At 39.2% G+C, this 14,898-nt stretch overlaps 1 protein-coding gene across 1 annotated transcript; it reads left to right on the top strand.

Moving 5' to 3' along the window:
- The first annotated feature begins 989 nt into the window (after positions 1-989).
- Positions 990-2,557, top strand: LOC112205005 (G/T mismatch-specific thymine DNA glycosylase-like). The gene is given in 1 exon segment (XM_054663899.2): positions 990-2,557. A coding segment is annotated over 1 exon segment (1,233 nt). The 5' UTR covers positions 990-1,069; the 3' UTR covers positions 2,303-2,557.
- The last annotated feature ends 12,341 nt before the right edge of the window (positions 2,558-14,898 follow it).

The following is a 14,898-nucleotide window of genomic DNA, read 5'->3' as shown; positions in this document are numbered from 1 at the left end:
GCACAGTTCATAAATATTTACAATGTGTGATATTGTGTTACACATTTGTTATAGGAGCCTTAGCCAACAATGCACCATGAATAATAACAGCAATAGCCTTTGCTGGTTCTGCTTCCTTAGGAGCTTAATTAAAAGTAAGTGCATGACATAAAGAATGCAGCCTATAGATGATTTGTGACTAACAACATGGCAAAGTAATTTAAGATGGTAAATAATTGTTTCACCATCACAATACCTGAGCATTCTCTAAATACTGAGAGGCAGAAGAAGCTAGTGCAGTTCCTTTGACAATGCATCCAGATTTTGGTTTTCTCAGTTATAACTTGAAATAACACCACCATCAACTCACCTTATTACAGAATGAAATGAAACTCTAAGTGTAGTGTCTAAACCTAATGATAATTTGTTGGGGCCATTCGCTTAAGCTTTTTCTGGAAACCCATATCTAAGGGAATACATACAGACAGACCCTATTTGATAATGCTGCACATAGTGCTAACTCAAATGTCTGTAAGTCTCTGAAATATTTCTCTTTACAAACTAACATATATATGTATATATGTGTGTTTGCGTATCTATATAATGCACCCATACACACATAGATATGCATTACATTATATACATACATATACATATATATTGCTACATATACATGTATATACATATACGGTTACATATATTACATTATACATACACATATATATATGGCTTCCCCCACACCCCGCACCATGCTCTACGTGGTATCTTCCACACACTCTACCTTACGTTTATTCCCAGCTAAAGAGTATTAGTGCATCATATTGCAAAGGCACTCTGCCAAAAAGGACTCTACCACATTTTCCTGAGTTGTGTGAGTTCTAAAACACACATTGTTTACTTGGCTGTGGCTGTTCTTCCTACTATTTATTTTGTATTATGGTGAGCAGTTTTGACCCATCATGTAGGATAAAAAGTCAACAGGTGAGGTCTCTGGGGTTGTCTTAACCGCAGTGAGTACCACGCGGTACTACAGAGACCGGCTGCCCGTGTGCCTGGCAGGTGGAGCCGCCCGCATCAGCGGCCTCGGGGAATGGAAGCGGAGAACGCGGGCAGCTACTCCCTTCAGCAAGCTCAAGCTTTTTATACGTTTCCATTTCAACAACGGATGGCTGAAGCTCCTAATATGGCAGTTGTGAATGAACAGCAAATGCCAGAAGAAGTTCCAGCCCCAGCTCCTGCTCAGGAACCAGTGCAAGAGGCTCCAAAAGGAAGAAAAAGAAAACTCAGAACAACAGAACCAAAACAACCAGTGGAACCCAAAAAACCTGTTGAGTCAAAAAAATCTGGCAAGTCTGCAAAATCAAAAGAAAAGCAAGAAAAAATTACAGACACATTTAAAGTAAAAAGAAAAGTAGACCGTTTTAATGGTGTTTCAGAAGCTGAACTTCTGACCAAGACTCTCCCCGATATTTTGACCTTCAATCTGGACATTGTCATTATTGGCATAAACCCGGGTCTAATGGCTGCTTACAAAGGGCATCATTACCCTGGACCTGGAAACCATTTTTGGAAGTGTTTGTTTATGTCAGGGCTCAGTGAGGTCCAGCTGAACCATATGGATGATCACACTCTACCAGGGAAGTATGGTATTGGATTTACCAACATGGTGGAAAGGACCACGCCTGGCAGCAAACATCTCTCCAGTAAAGAATTTCGTGAAGGAGGACGTATTCTAGTACAGAAATTATAGAAATATCAGCCACGAATAGCAGCGTTTAATGGAAAATGTATTTATGAAATTTTTAGTAAAGAAGTTTTTGGTGTAAAGGTTAAGAACTTGGAATTTGGGCTTCAGCCCCATAAGATTCCAGACACAGAAACTCTCTGCTATGTTATGCCATCATCCAGTGCAAGATGTGCTCAGTTTCCTCGAGCCCAAGACAAAGTTCATTACTACATAAAACTGAAAGACTTAAGAGATCAGTTGAAAGGCATTGAACGAAATACGGACGTTCAAGAGGTGCAATATACATTTGACCTACAGCTTGCCCAAGAAGATGCAAAGAAGATGGCTGTTAAGGAAGAAAAATATGATCTGGGTTATGAGGCAGCATATGGTGGTGCTTACAGAGAAAATCCATGCGACAGTGAACCTTGCAGCTTCTCTTCAAATGGGCTAATTGAGAGCCTGGAGTTAAGAGGAGAATCAACTTTCAGTGGCATTCCTAATGGGCAGTGGATGACCCAGTCATTTACAGACCAAATTCCTTCCTTTAATAATCACTGTGGAACACAAGAACAGGAAGAAGAAAGCCATGCTTAAGAACGGTGCTTCTCAGCTCTGCTTAAATGCTGCAGTTTTAATGCAGTTGTCAACAAGTGGAACCTCAGCTTGCTAACTGAAGTGTTTTATTAGTATTTTACTCTAGTGGTGTAATTGTAATGTAGAACAGTTGTGTGGTAGTGTGAACCGTATGAACCTAAGTAGTTTGGAAGAAAAAGTAGGGTTGTTGTATACTAGCTTTTGTATTTGAATTAATCATCATTCCAGCTTTTTATATACTATGTTTCATTTATGAAGAAATTGATTTTCTTTTGGGAGTCACTTTTGATCTGTAATTTTAAAATACAAGTCTGAATATTTGTAGTTGATTCTTAACTGTGCATAAACCTAGATATACCATTATCCCTTTTATACCTAAGAAGGGCATGCTAATAATTACCACTGTCAAAGAGGCAAAGGTGTTGATTTTTGTATATGAAGTTAAGCCTCAGCGGAGTCTCATTTGTTAGTTTTTAGTGGTAACTAAGGGTAAACTCAGGGTTTCCTGAGCTATATGCACACTCAGACCTCTTTGCTTTACCAGTGGTGTTTGTGAGTTGCTCAGTAGTAAAAATTGGCCCTTACCTGACAGAGCCCTGGCTTTGACCTGCTCAGCCCTGTGTGTTAATCCTCTAGTAGCCAGTAACTACTCTGGGGTGGCAGGTTCCAGAGAATGCAGTAGACCTTTTGCCACTCATCTATGTTTTACTTGAGACACGTAAATATGATAGGGAAGGAACTGAATTTCTCCATTCATATTTATAACCATTCTAGTTTTATCTTCCTTGGCTTTAAGAATGTGCCATGGAAAGTGATAAGAAATGAACTTTTAGGCTAAGCAAAAAGATGCTGGAGATATTTGATAATCTCATTTAAACTGGTGCTTTATGTACATGAGATGTACTAAAATAAGTAATATAGAGTTTTTCTTGCTAGGTAAATCCAGTAAGCCAATAATTTTAAAGATTCTTTATCTGCATCACTGCTGTTTTTTACTATAATTAAATGAACCTCATGGAAAGGTTGAGGTATATACCTTTGTGATTTTCTAATGAGTTTTCCATGGTGCTACAAATAATCCAGACTACCAGGCCTGGTAGATATTAAAGCTGGGTACTAAGAAATGTCATTTGCATCCTCTCAGTTACTCCTGAATATTCTGATTTCATACATACCCAGGGAGCATGCTGTTTTGTCAATCAATATAAAATATTTATGAGGTCTCCCCCACCCCCAGGAGGTTTTATGATTGCTCTTCTCTTTATAATAAGAGAAACAAATTCTTCTTGTGAATCTTAACATGCTTTTTAGCTGTGGCTATGATGGATTTTATTTTTTCCTAGGTCAAGCTGTGTAAAAGTCATTTATGTTATTTAAATGATGTACTGTACTGCTGTTTACATGGACGTTTTGTGCGGGTGCTTTGAAGTGCCTTGCATCAGGGATTAGGAGCAATTAAATTATTTTTTCACGGGACCGTGTAAAGCATGTAACTAGGTATTGCTTTGGTATATAACTGTTGTAGCTTTACAAGAGATTGTTTTATTTGAATGGGGAAAATACCGTTTAAATTATGACAGACATCCACTAGAGATGTGTTTGAGGATTTTCCAAGCGTGTAATAATGATGTTTTTCCTAACATGACAGATGAGTAGTAAATGTTGATATATCCTGTACATGACAGTGTGAGACTTTTTCATTAAATAATATTGAAAGATTTTAAAATTCAAAAAAAAAAAAAAACAAAAAAGTCAAAAGGTATCCACATGATACTTACACTCAAAAAAGGTGGCAAAGGAAGTAAGCAGACCACAAGATGTCTTTAAGGAAATGACTAAGGAACCAGAAAGTAGAGATCAGGAACATTTAGTGATTTTTGGCCGTCCCCTGACCTTCCTAAACATCATAACGTCACTGCATGCTGGGGGACTGACCTGCAAAGGGAGCTTGTCAACTTTGATGATCTAGAGAACACCTCATTGGGGCTCTCCTGGAACCAGCCCATGCAGAAATGATTCGGCCATTTCTGAGAATGTGTCCCCTGCAGCAAACCAGCTGTGTTGCATCCAAAAGTTTTCTGCAGATGTGTCTCCTTTGGAAAGTAATTTTTAAAATATAGTTTTTGATGGGCCAAGAGGTGTTTAAGAAACTGACTTAATCATATGAGGCCCATTGCAGTGTGAAGAGATGGACCACATCTGGTGAGAGAGTAAAAGGCTACAAAAAGGTTGAATGTATATCAAGAAAGAGAAAATAAATATTAAGCTAATCTAAGTTTAAATCTCATGCCTAACCTGGCACACTACAAAGTGAAAGCCACTCTTCCTAGGGAGTTGAGAGCCCTAACATGGCAGAAGACAGGGAGTAAACCAGTCCATAATAATTCATCTGACTGCACCAATGATGCCTGGCATATTTATATACTAAGTAGTGAGTGAATGGATCCACAGATGGTCCACACTACCCAGGTAAAATTAGCCTCTTAGTAGAAAGTGAAGGCCAATCTTTTTTTCCAGGTGGTAGGGTAAATGTTACAAAAATTACACCAACAGGAAGATTCCACACCAAATATACAACTTATTTATTTTGATATTAACAAATAAGGCTACATTTAAGCTCTCATAGCTTAGTTATATACGTAATCATAAGACAAGGGCTTCTCTCATACCTGCTTACTCAGGGGAAAACTTTATGAGAAAGCATAAAGGGTCTTTACTAACATTTTTTTTCCAAATCTTTTTACTAGGCCCACTTTATATAAAATGAGTCCATGGCAATCAGTCAAATTGATTCTTGGAAAAGATACTGTGCTTCCAAAAGCTGGACCTGCCTCCAAAATATTTGTTTAATATTTTCTACAATCATTTTCACCTTCTCATTTCTAAATCTCACAAATTGGGAGAGAAAATACGTGAACTCTTTTCCATCCCCTTCTGCATCCCCACCTCTCCTATACACACATATATTTGGGGGAAAACAGTTAAATAAATACAGGGTAAAGAAATTCTCTTTGTTGTAAATAAAACAGAGTGTTTTAACCCCTGCCTATCATTTTTACCTGCTCCTACTGAGTCATCAGAGTTTTCAAGGCTGGAGTATTGAGAGAAGAGGCAGAGGAAGTGGAAAGGACCCAGAAGCAGTGACAAGTTCACCCTCCAAGCAGTGACCAGTGTCACTTACAGACCTGCAAATAGATACTATGGTCCATAAGTCACAATCCCTGTCACCATGGGAGTTTCATTCTAAAGGGAGAAAAGCTAAGACATAGACAATAATCAAGTAAATGTAAAATCGGGAATGTTATGAAACAAATGAAGCCTGATGGATAATCATGGCTGTCATGTGTACTGGGTGTGAAGAGCTGCTTTAGACAGAAGAGTCCTCAAGGTGGAATGAGAAGGAGCTGGCCATAGAAATAGTAGAGAAGCATTTCCCGGGGGAAACCGACCAGCACAATTGGTCCTGAGGTCGAAAGAGTGTGAGGGGCAATGAAGGATTTTGAGCAGAGACCCATAGTGACCCATCTCCTTTCTGCAAAGATTGTGCTGATTGACTTATGAAAAACAGCTGCCAGAGGCCAAGCCAAAGGGTAGGGCTCGTTGCAGGCATCTTGGTAAGAAAAGTGGGCAGCTGGGACCAGGATGGGACAGAGGACAAGGAGAGGAGTGACAAGATGTGACTTGCTGATGGAGTGGGCATGAAGATGCCCAAGAAAAAGGAATAATCAACAATGGCTCCCAAGTTCCAACCTTGAGCATTTGGGTGGTGATATGTACAAAGATAAGTAAAACCAGAGACTAAGAAACAGATTTGGAGGGAAGGATAGGGTAATTAAAATCTGGAATTCCATTTAATGCTCTTTCTGTGAATTGGCTCTGTGCATTTACTGTCAGAAATGTCCATGAGTGGAAATTCACCCATGAATAACCTTATCGCTGATCCTGTTTGAGCCATGAAATATCTACTTTATAAAATGAGGATGTTACAAAGCTAAATACAGCAATCATTCTTTTAAACCTGGTGCAACAGTGACCACATGGGGACTACAATGGGTTTCACTTAATGCAAATACATCCCAAGGTTCTCAAAGGAAAGTACTGAGACATATGGAAGTCTCATTAATTTATTATCCAGAAATGTGTTGTTGAATGCAGTAGTGCTAAAAGTAAGGGTAGAGGTTTCCACAGAATCAACTTAGGTGCCCATCAACAGTGAATTGGATAAAGAAAATATGGTATATATATACCATGGAATACTATACAGCCATAAAAAAGAACAGAATCATGTCCTTTGCAGCAACATGGGTGTATCTGGAGGCCATTATCCTAAGTGAATTAACACAGAAACAGAAAACCAAGTATCACATTTTCTCACCTTTATAGGAGAGCTAAACATTATGTACACAAAGACATACAGATGGGAAAGATAGACACTGGGTACTCCAAAAAGGGGAAGAAAAGGAGGAAGATAGGGGTTGAAAAACTACTTATTTGGTACTATGTTCACTATTTGGATGATGAGTCCAATAAAAGCCCAAACCTTAGCATTATGCAATGTATCTATGTAACAAACCTGCACATGTATCCCCTGAATCTACTATTTAAAAAAAAGAAAAAGAGTAGAGGTCTAAAATTAGTAACACAGCTTCTTCCCCACAAAATGCTTTCTCTAAATGTTTAGAAAATGATTGTTGCTCCTGTTCATGAATCTTGGCCTAGTTTAAGAGTCTGTGAGTATCAAAACAAATAATTTGACAAAGCACTCAATCTGGAAACTTACTATTGCCTTGTTAGAGTAAAGCCCGTCATATTTTGAGATGAGATTCTTCCTATATTCTTTGGATTTCTGTGCCATTGGTGTTGGGAAGATTCCTAGAGGTTATACATGGTTTTACTTAGTTTAAGAACTTGTCTAGAGAAAAAAATTATTAATTTTACTACTGTCTCAGGGGTATGAAAGATTACTAATAGAAAGCTACCCATGGCTTTTCATCCATATCAGCTGTTCCACTGCATTGATAGTTTAATGTTTTATATGAAATAGTCAGCTGTTCCATTGCATTGATAGTTTAATGTTTTATATGAAATAGTATATGGAGTAACAGATATTACCTGAATTTAGTTGTCCCCTGAAGCATCAATCAACCAATCTTCAAAGATTTGAAGTGATGGGATAAATACTTTGTTCTAGAGTATCTCTAGAGAATGAGATTTCCCAATCAGATCAATTCAATAAACATTGAGAATGTGTATCACGCACCAGAAACTGTGCTAGAGGCCAGATAATAGCACAATCATGGTGTTTTTGCAAACTGCCTCAAACTGTCACTTCTATTTTTTTCTAAACAGTAAGTAATGTATATAGGGCACTTACTGTGTTCCAGTGTTTTAAAGGTGTCACCTGTTAAGCGGTTTCAGGGAATAACTCAGAGCCAGTTATTTTGCTCACAGATTTTTTCACATGTAAGCAACAGGATGACCAATTTGTTTCAGTTGGCCTGAGACTACTTCCACTTTTTTTACTGAGGTGAAATTTGCATAACATAAAATTAACCATTATCTTTGGGAGGCCGAGGCGGGCAGATCATGAGGTCAGGAGATCGAGACCATCCTGGCTAACACAGTGAAACTCCGTCTCTACTAAAAATACAAAAAAAAAATTAGCCACCCGTGGTGGCAGGCGCCTGTAGTCCCAGCTACTCAGGAGGCTGAGGCAGGAGAATGGTGTGAACCCGGGAGGCGGAGTTTGCAGTGAGCCGAGATCGCACCACTGCACTCCAGCCTGGATGGCAAAGCAAGACTCCGTCTCAAAAAAAATAAATAAAATAATAATAATAATAAAATAACCATTTAAAGGGAATTATTTATTGGCATTTAGTACATTCACAACGTTGGGCAACCATAAACTCTCTCTAGTACCAAAATATTTTTATCACCTCAAAAGAAATTCCCTACCCTGATAAGCAGCAACTCCCTGTTCCTACCTCTCCCAGCCACCAGCAACCTGGGTGCTGGTGCTGGATGCTGGGTGCAGAAAGCAATCTGCTTTCTTTTTCTATGCATTTACTTTTTCTGGATAACTCACATAAATGAAATCATACTGACCTCTGTGTCTGGTTTCTTTCACTTAATGCAAGCACATTGCAAGGTTCTCAAAGGAAAGTACTGATACACATGGAAGGCTCATTAATTTATTATCCAGGAATGTGCTGTTGAATGCAGTAGTGCTAAAAATAAGTGTAGAGGTCTCCATGGAATCAACTTAGGTGCCCATCAACAGTGAATTGGAAAAAGAAAATATGGCACATATACACCATGGAATACTATACAGCCATAAAAAAGAACAAAATCATGTCCTTTGCACAATGTATTTGAGGTTCATCAACATCGTAACATGTATCAATGCTCCATTCCATTTTACAGCTAAGCAACATTCCCTGGCATGTGTATACCACACCCTGCTTATTCATTGTCCATGGGTGGACAATGTCATTTCCACCTTTTGTCTATCATAAACAGTGCTTCTATGAACACTCATGTACAAGTATTTGGGTACTTGTTTTTCAGTTCTTTTGGGTATATTCTTAAAAGTGGAAGTTTTGAGTCTTATTGTAATTTCATGTTTAACTTTTTGAGGAACCAACTACCAAATTCTTTTTCACAGTGACTGCCCTCTTTAACGTTGCCACCAGTAATGTATAAGGGTTCCAATTTTTCCACATCCTTGTGAACACTCGTTCCCCCCATCCCCCTTTTGTAAAATTATAGCCATCCTAGTGGGTTGAAGTGCTATCTCTTTGTGGTTTTGAGTTTCATTTTCTTAGTGCCTAGTGATATTGAGCATCTTTTCAGGTGCTAATGGACCATTTGTCTATCTGCTTTGGAGAAATGTCCTTAAGGAGTACTTTACACATGTTTTAATAGGGTCTAAGGTTGCTGTGGGGATTCAACACAAAGCATTTAGAACAGTGCTGGGCACAAATATTAACCGTATTTCCAAGAAAAAAAGTTAAAATGTACATGTTATTTTCTGAACTCTAACTCTTTTATACAAAAGTTACTGTTTTTTAAAGCATTAGCTGCTATGGTTTCCAATCTTAGCAGGGGCAGTATATTTACCTGGACATGGAAAGTTCGTGGATTTAGAGGGTTCTGATCCTTTCATACACTGGCCACTGGTTTACACTCGAACTTATTAAGACAATGACTCAGAACTGCCACCCTCCAACTTCCTGGTTGCTTCTATAAGTGACTTACTTCTCTGTGTCCAGCTCATAAGGAACAGATGTTCAAATGAGAAAAATAACACCATAACAATTTCCCCTAATTAGTACCTTTGTGAGCAAACCGAACAAGAAGATTGAACAATCCGAGAAACTAAATTACCCTCTCATCTGTGGGCGACCCTTCCAGTGCAGCAGGATGAGTCACGAGAGAGCAGAGATGGGACCTGTGCCTTTGCTGTGAATAAATGGGGCTCTCAGTCTTCAAGTCTTTTAAGGCTATAAATCTGACAACTTTTAAGAACACTTTAAGCTTTCTCTATTTTTTAAAAAACTGATGTTTTCATACCATCTTTCTTCTTACTCTTTTCCTTTACCTCTTTACACAAAGTGAGATAACTACACTTTTTATACAAAGACACAGCAATTCTGTGATTTTTTTATGAGTGTCTATCAGGGGCAGCATAAACATATTTCCAAGTTAACAGCTAACACGGTAAACTTTAGGGCAAAAAAGAAAGGTGAGAGGAAGGAAAGAGAAACTTCTTCTTTTACCACAAGAAGTTCCCAGGCAAAATCAAACAATACCAAATGATTTGGGTTGTTCTAACATGAAATCTAACATTCATTTGAGAATACTATTTTGTTCTGACTTACCATTCGGCATCCCCTGACAGATGAACTTTAATATCATGAGAACAAGCTCCAGCATCTTCACTATTTTATTTGTATGCTATGATTTCAATATGATTCATCCTTGTCAATTTGAAGCCCAGGGGCCCAAAGTAAATGTACTGTGTCACCGAACTACGTTTCTCTCTCTGTCATTAAGAACAATTTATTCTTGAAATAAATTTATTCGAATCCAACTTGAAATCTACAGCCTTTATCACAGATTCTTGGAACTGAAAGAAAATTTAAGGGGCCCACTAGTCTAAGCCAGACCACCTTTAGAATCCACTGGGTAGAGGGAGTTCAAGCCCAGTCTTAGGATTCTCTAAGGAAGAAAATTTTATCAAATCTTCCAATAATTTCTTCTGTAGCTTTGACTATATAAGGTGTGTCCACACAATAATGAAATATATTCCCATGAATCAGTCTTGAAACTCTCATTTCATAGTTACATTTTACAAAGGGAATTTCCTAGGTTATCCGACTAATATCTTACTTTTCACATAATTGTATACAAGTTGTTAAAATGAATATGTTAATTATTTCACTGTCTTTTAATTAACCTCTTTCTTATTTTCGTACTTTCTTTCCTTGAGTGCATTTTAACAGATAATGTAATCTTTCCCCCCCAAAAATTATTTTGAGTTAAGAAATTTCTGTCTTATACACCCTTAGTAGGAATTTTTAAAAAAGAAATTTATTGTCAAATTTATCATCTTTTTGCTAATCCTTGATCATCATAGTCTGCAATGTCCTAAAAAGGCCCATATTCATTCTCTGATATAGAAAAACAAAACAAAACAAAACAAAATAAAAAGAACAAGCCAGGTGCTGTAGCACATGCCGGTAATCCCAGCACTTTGGGAGGCTGAGGTGGGTGGATCGCCTGAGGCCAGGAGTTCGATATCAGCCTGGCCAACATGGTGAAACCCCATCTCTACTAAAAATACAAAAATTAGCCAGGCATGGTGGCAGGTGTCTGTAATCCCAGCTACTGAGGAGGCTGAGGCAGGAGAATCACTTGAGCCCGGGAGGCAGAGGTTGCAGTGAGCAGAGATCACACCACTACACTCCAGCCTGAGACAGAGTGAATAATTAAAATTATTTAAATATTAAAAATATTTAATATTTAATAATTATTTCAATTTATTTTTAAATAAAAATTAAAAATCCAGGTGTGCTGGCCTGCACCTGTGGTCCCAGCTAAGCTACTCAGGAGGGTCAGGTGGGAGGATTGCTTGAGCCTGGGAAGTTAATACTGCAGTGAGCCATGATCATGCCACTACACTCCAGCTTGGGTGACAGAATGAGATCCTGTCTCAAAAATTAAAAAAAAACTTTAAATTAAAAAAATATTTTAAAACACACAGACACACACAAGTGCTTGGTCCAAGGTCATAGCTAGCTGGAATATTTTTGCTGCAGGAACACTAACTGAACCAATCCCTTTTGGAATTATGTACAAATACAAGTTTATGAAAGTCTGTCTGTTTTGTAGCTTGTTAGGTAAACATTCCTTTTCTTTAAAGACTCATGAATGTGTTTAGTTCACAAACAATGTTTATCTTCCTGAGTTTCTTTCATATACTCCTAAAGAGTACACGATGTGGTTTTTGATAGGTATTTATAACCAGGCAGGCACTGTCTTCAAGAATGGGAATACAAAGATGAATAAAACTAGGTCTGTACCTGGTGAAGGCCGCCATCTTTCGGGAGCCACCAACACGTAACATATTATTTCTGGACAAGTGGCAAGTGCCACGAGGAAGATCTCTCTACAGGGCTGTGGAGGCCAGGGGAATGAAAAGTCAGGGAAGACTTCCCAGAAGAGTTGCAACATTTTTTTAGTTATATGATTATATTATAAAATTTTTAATTTAGTTTTTAAGGAAATATTCTGCATAATAGAAATTTTTTAAAATAATGTTTATGGCAGAGAATCTTGGAGGGCATGTTAGAGAATAGCAGGGAGAAGGAGGCAAAGTATTTGTCAATTGTGTCACTGAAAAAGGGAAAAGCTTTCCTCTTTAGAATATGAATGCAGATTAGGTGCACACTCACAGGTCGGCTCCAACTCTGCTTACTGTTTGTTCCCAAACCAGACCAGGCATCATTATCACATGGACAGCTTTCAACAGAAAACCTACCTGAAGCCACACCTACAGAGAATGGAGGTCTAGAGGGCATCCTGGGATCTTTTTTATTTTTTATTTTTAGGCAGGGTCTCACTCTGTTGCCCAGGCTGGAGTGCAGTGGCAAAGTCTCAGCTCACTGCAGCCTCAACCTCCTAGGCTCAAGCAATTCTCCCACCTCAGGCTCCCAAGTAGCTAGGACTACAGGCGTTCACCATCATACTCGACTAATTTTTAAATTTTTTGTAGAGACGGGTCTCACTGTGTTTCCCAGGGTGGTCTTGAAGTCCTGGGCTCAAGCGATCCTCCCACCTCAGCCTCCCAAAATGCTGAGATTACAGGCCTGAGCCACTGTGCCCAGCCTGGATCTATTTCTAATACAAAATCCCCAGATGATTGTTTCTTAATGAAACAATCATGTTTCATTAATGAAACCTTACCTCTGCTTGAACCAGTATTTAGGAATCACCATCTAAAGTAATGACTTGAATTTTGGTGCAGTTTAGAATAAGTAGGGTCTCTGAGTTCTGTGTCTGGAGCCATTTTTCTATGAGATTCTGACTCTCGCCTACTGTAAGAAGCCCTGATCAAGACAGAATGTGATTAATTTAAGTTTGAGCTCTTTTTAGGTGCCATCTACATGTATGAGGAACTGGAGTTTCTAGACAAAATAGTAATATAAACAAAGCACTCCCATATTTGTTGCAAGTTTTGAAACACAGCAGACATTGTCAGTCCCCCACCTTTACTTTCTGGCTTTCAATGTGCTTGAGCCTCTTCCAACTGCCAGTATTTGCACCTCCAGCCTGAGGACTTTTCCCAGAACTGAGGACCAATCTCACCATGTACCTAAGAAAATGGAAATGGAGCTGGGTGTAGTGGCTCACACCTGCAATCCCAGCACTTTGGGAGGCCGAGGTGGGAGAGTCGCTTGAGCGTAGGAGTTGGACACCAGCCTGGGCAATATAGTAAGACATCATTTCTACAAAAAATAAAAAATCATCCAGGCTTGGTTGCACGCACTTGGGGTTTCAGCTACTTGGGTGACTGAGGGTTGCTTGATCACCCAGGAGTTTGAGGCTGCAGTGAGCTATGATCATGCCACTGTGCTGCAGCCTAGGTGACAGAGCAAGATGCCATCTCAAAAAAAAAAAAAAAAAAAAAAAGAAATGCAAGTGGCAGGGAATGAGCAACCTTCAAAAGCAGCCCCCAACCAATGCTTCTCAGGGGTTCATGTATAAATGTCCCAGCTCCCTTGCCTCCTGGCAGCGTAATTCTGAGAAATGTGTTTGCACTCTTTCCTAGAGCTTCCTCATGGGAGTAAGCCCCAGTCACTTACTATGGCAGCTGGCTTCTTAATGCACCTTTTGTTGGCTGCCTTCCCTTGCCTCTGTAATTTTCCTTCTCCCCTGTTGGTGCTTGCTACACCTCCCAAATAAATTTCTTGTACTCAAATTCTTTTTTTTTTTCTTTTGAGACAGAGTCTTGCTCTGTTGCCAGGCTGGAGTACAGTGGCACAATCTCAGCTCACTGCAACCTCTGTCTCCCAGGTCCGAGAGATTCTCCTGCCTCAGCCTCCCAAGTAGCTGGGACTACATGTGTGCGCCACCATGCCCAGCTAATTTTTGTATTTTCAGTAGAGACAAAGTTTCACCATGTTGGCCAGGATGGTCTCTATCTCTTGACCTCATGATCTGCCTGCCTTGGCCTCCCAAAGTGCGGGATTACAGGCGTGAGCTACCATGCCTGGCCTCAAATTCCTTTTTTTATATATTATTTTAACTTGATTTTTTAAAAATTATTATTATACTTTAAGTTCTGGGATACACGTGCAGAACATGCAGGTTTGTTACATAGGTATACACATGCCATGGTGGCTTGCTGCAGCCATCAAACTGTCATCTACATTAGGCATTTCTCCTAATGCTTTCCCTTCCCTAGCCCCCCACCGATAGGCCCCAGTGTGTGATGTTCCCCTCCCGTGTCCATGTGTTCTCATTGTTCAACTCCCGCTTATGTTCTTGTACTCAAATCCTTATCTCAGGGTCTACTTCTGAAGGGGCCCAAATCCAGAGGATATGGCCCATTAGATATAATAGTATCATTAAGTTCAAATAGCATTTTATAAGTACTTCCCCTCAAAAATAAAACTACAATGCAGACACAATAAATAAAACAGATAAGCCAATTTGACACCTATGTTTTATAAGATATGTTGAAAATAGACATTTGTTCAATTGCATGATTTTTATTCCAGAAGCAGTAGCTGATTTGCACACACTTGGAGGAAAACTACAGTTAGGACTGTCAGGAAGGAAGGACAAGTTAGTCATCATTCTAGGTATAAGGCCAGATAATGGGACAGATGGACTGAGGTTTCTACTTCCTAGTAACAAAAATAAATAAATTTATTTAAACCTATGGTCAGTGGGTCAGGTGGAAACCTGAAAGGCGGTGCTAGGTTAGCCGGACATAGTGGTGGGTGCCTGTAGTCCCAGCTACTTAGGAGGCTGAGGCAGGAGAATGGCGTGAACCCGGGAGATGGAGCTTGCAGTGAGCCGAGATCGCA

This window comes from Pan troglodytes, chromosome 10 (assembly GCF_028858775.2).
Source record: "Pan troglodytes isolate AG18354 chromosome 10, NHGRI_mPanTro3-v2.0_pri, whole genome shotgun sequence".
NCBI classification, from domain to species: Eukaryota; Metazoa; Chordata; class Mammalia; order Primates; family Hominidae; genus Pan; species Pan troglodytes.
This window is presented reverse-complemented; position numbering and strand designations above follow the sequence as displayed.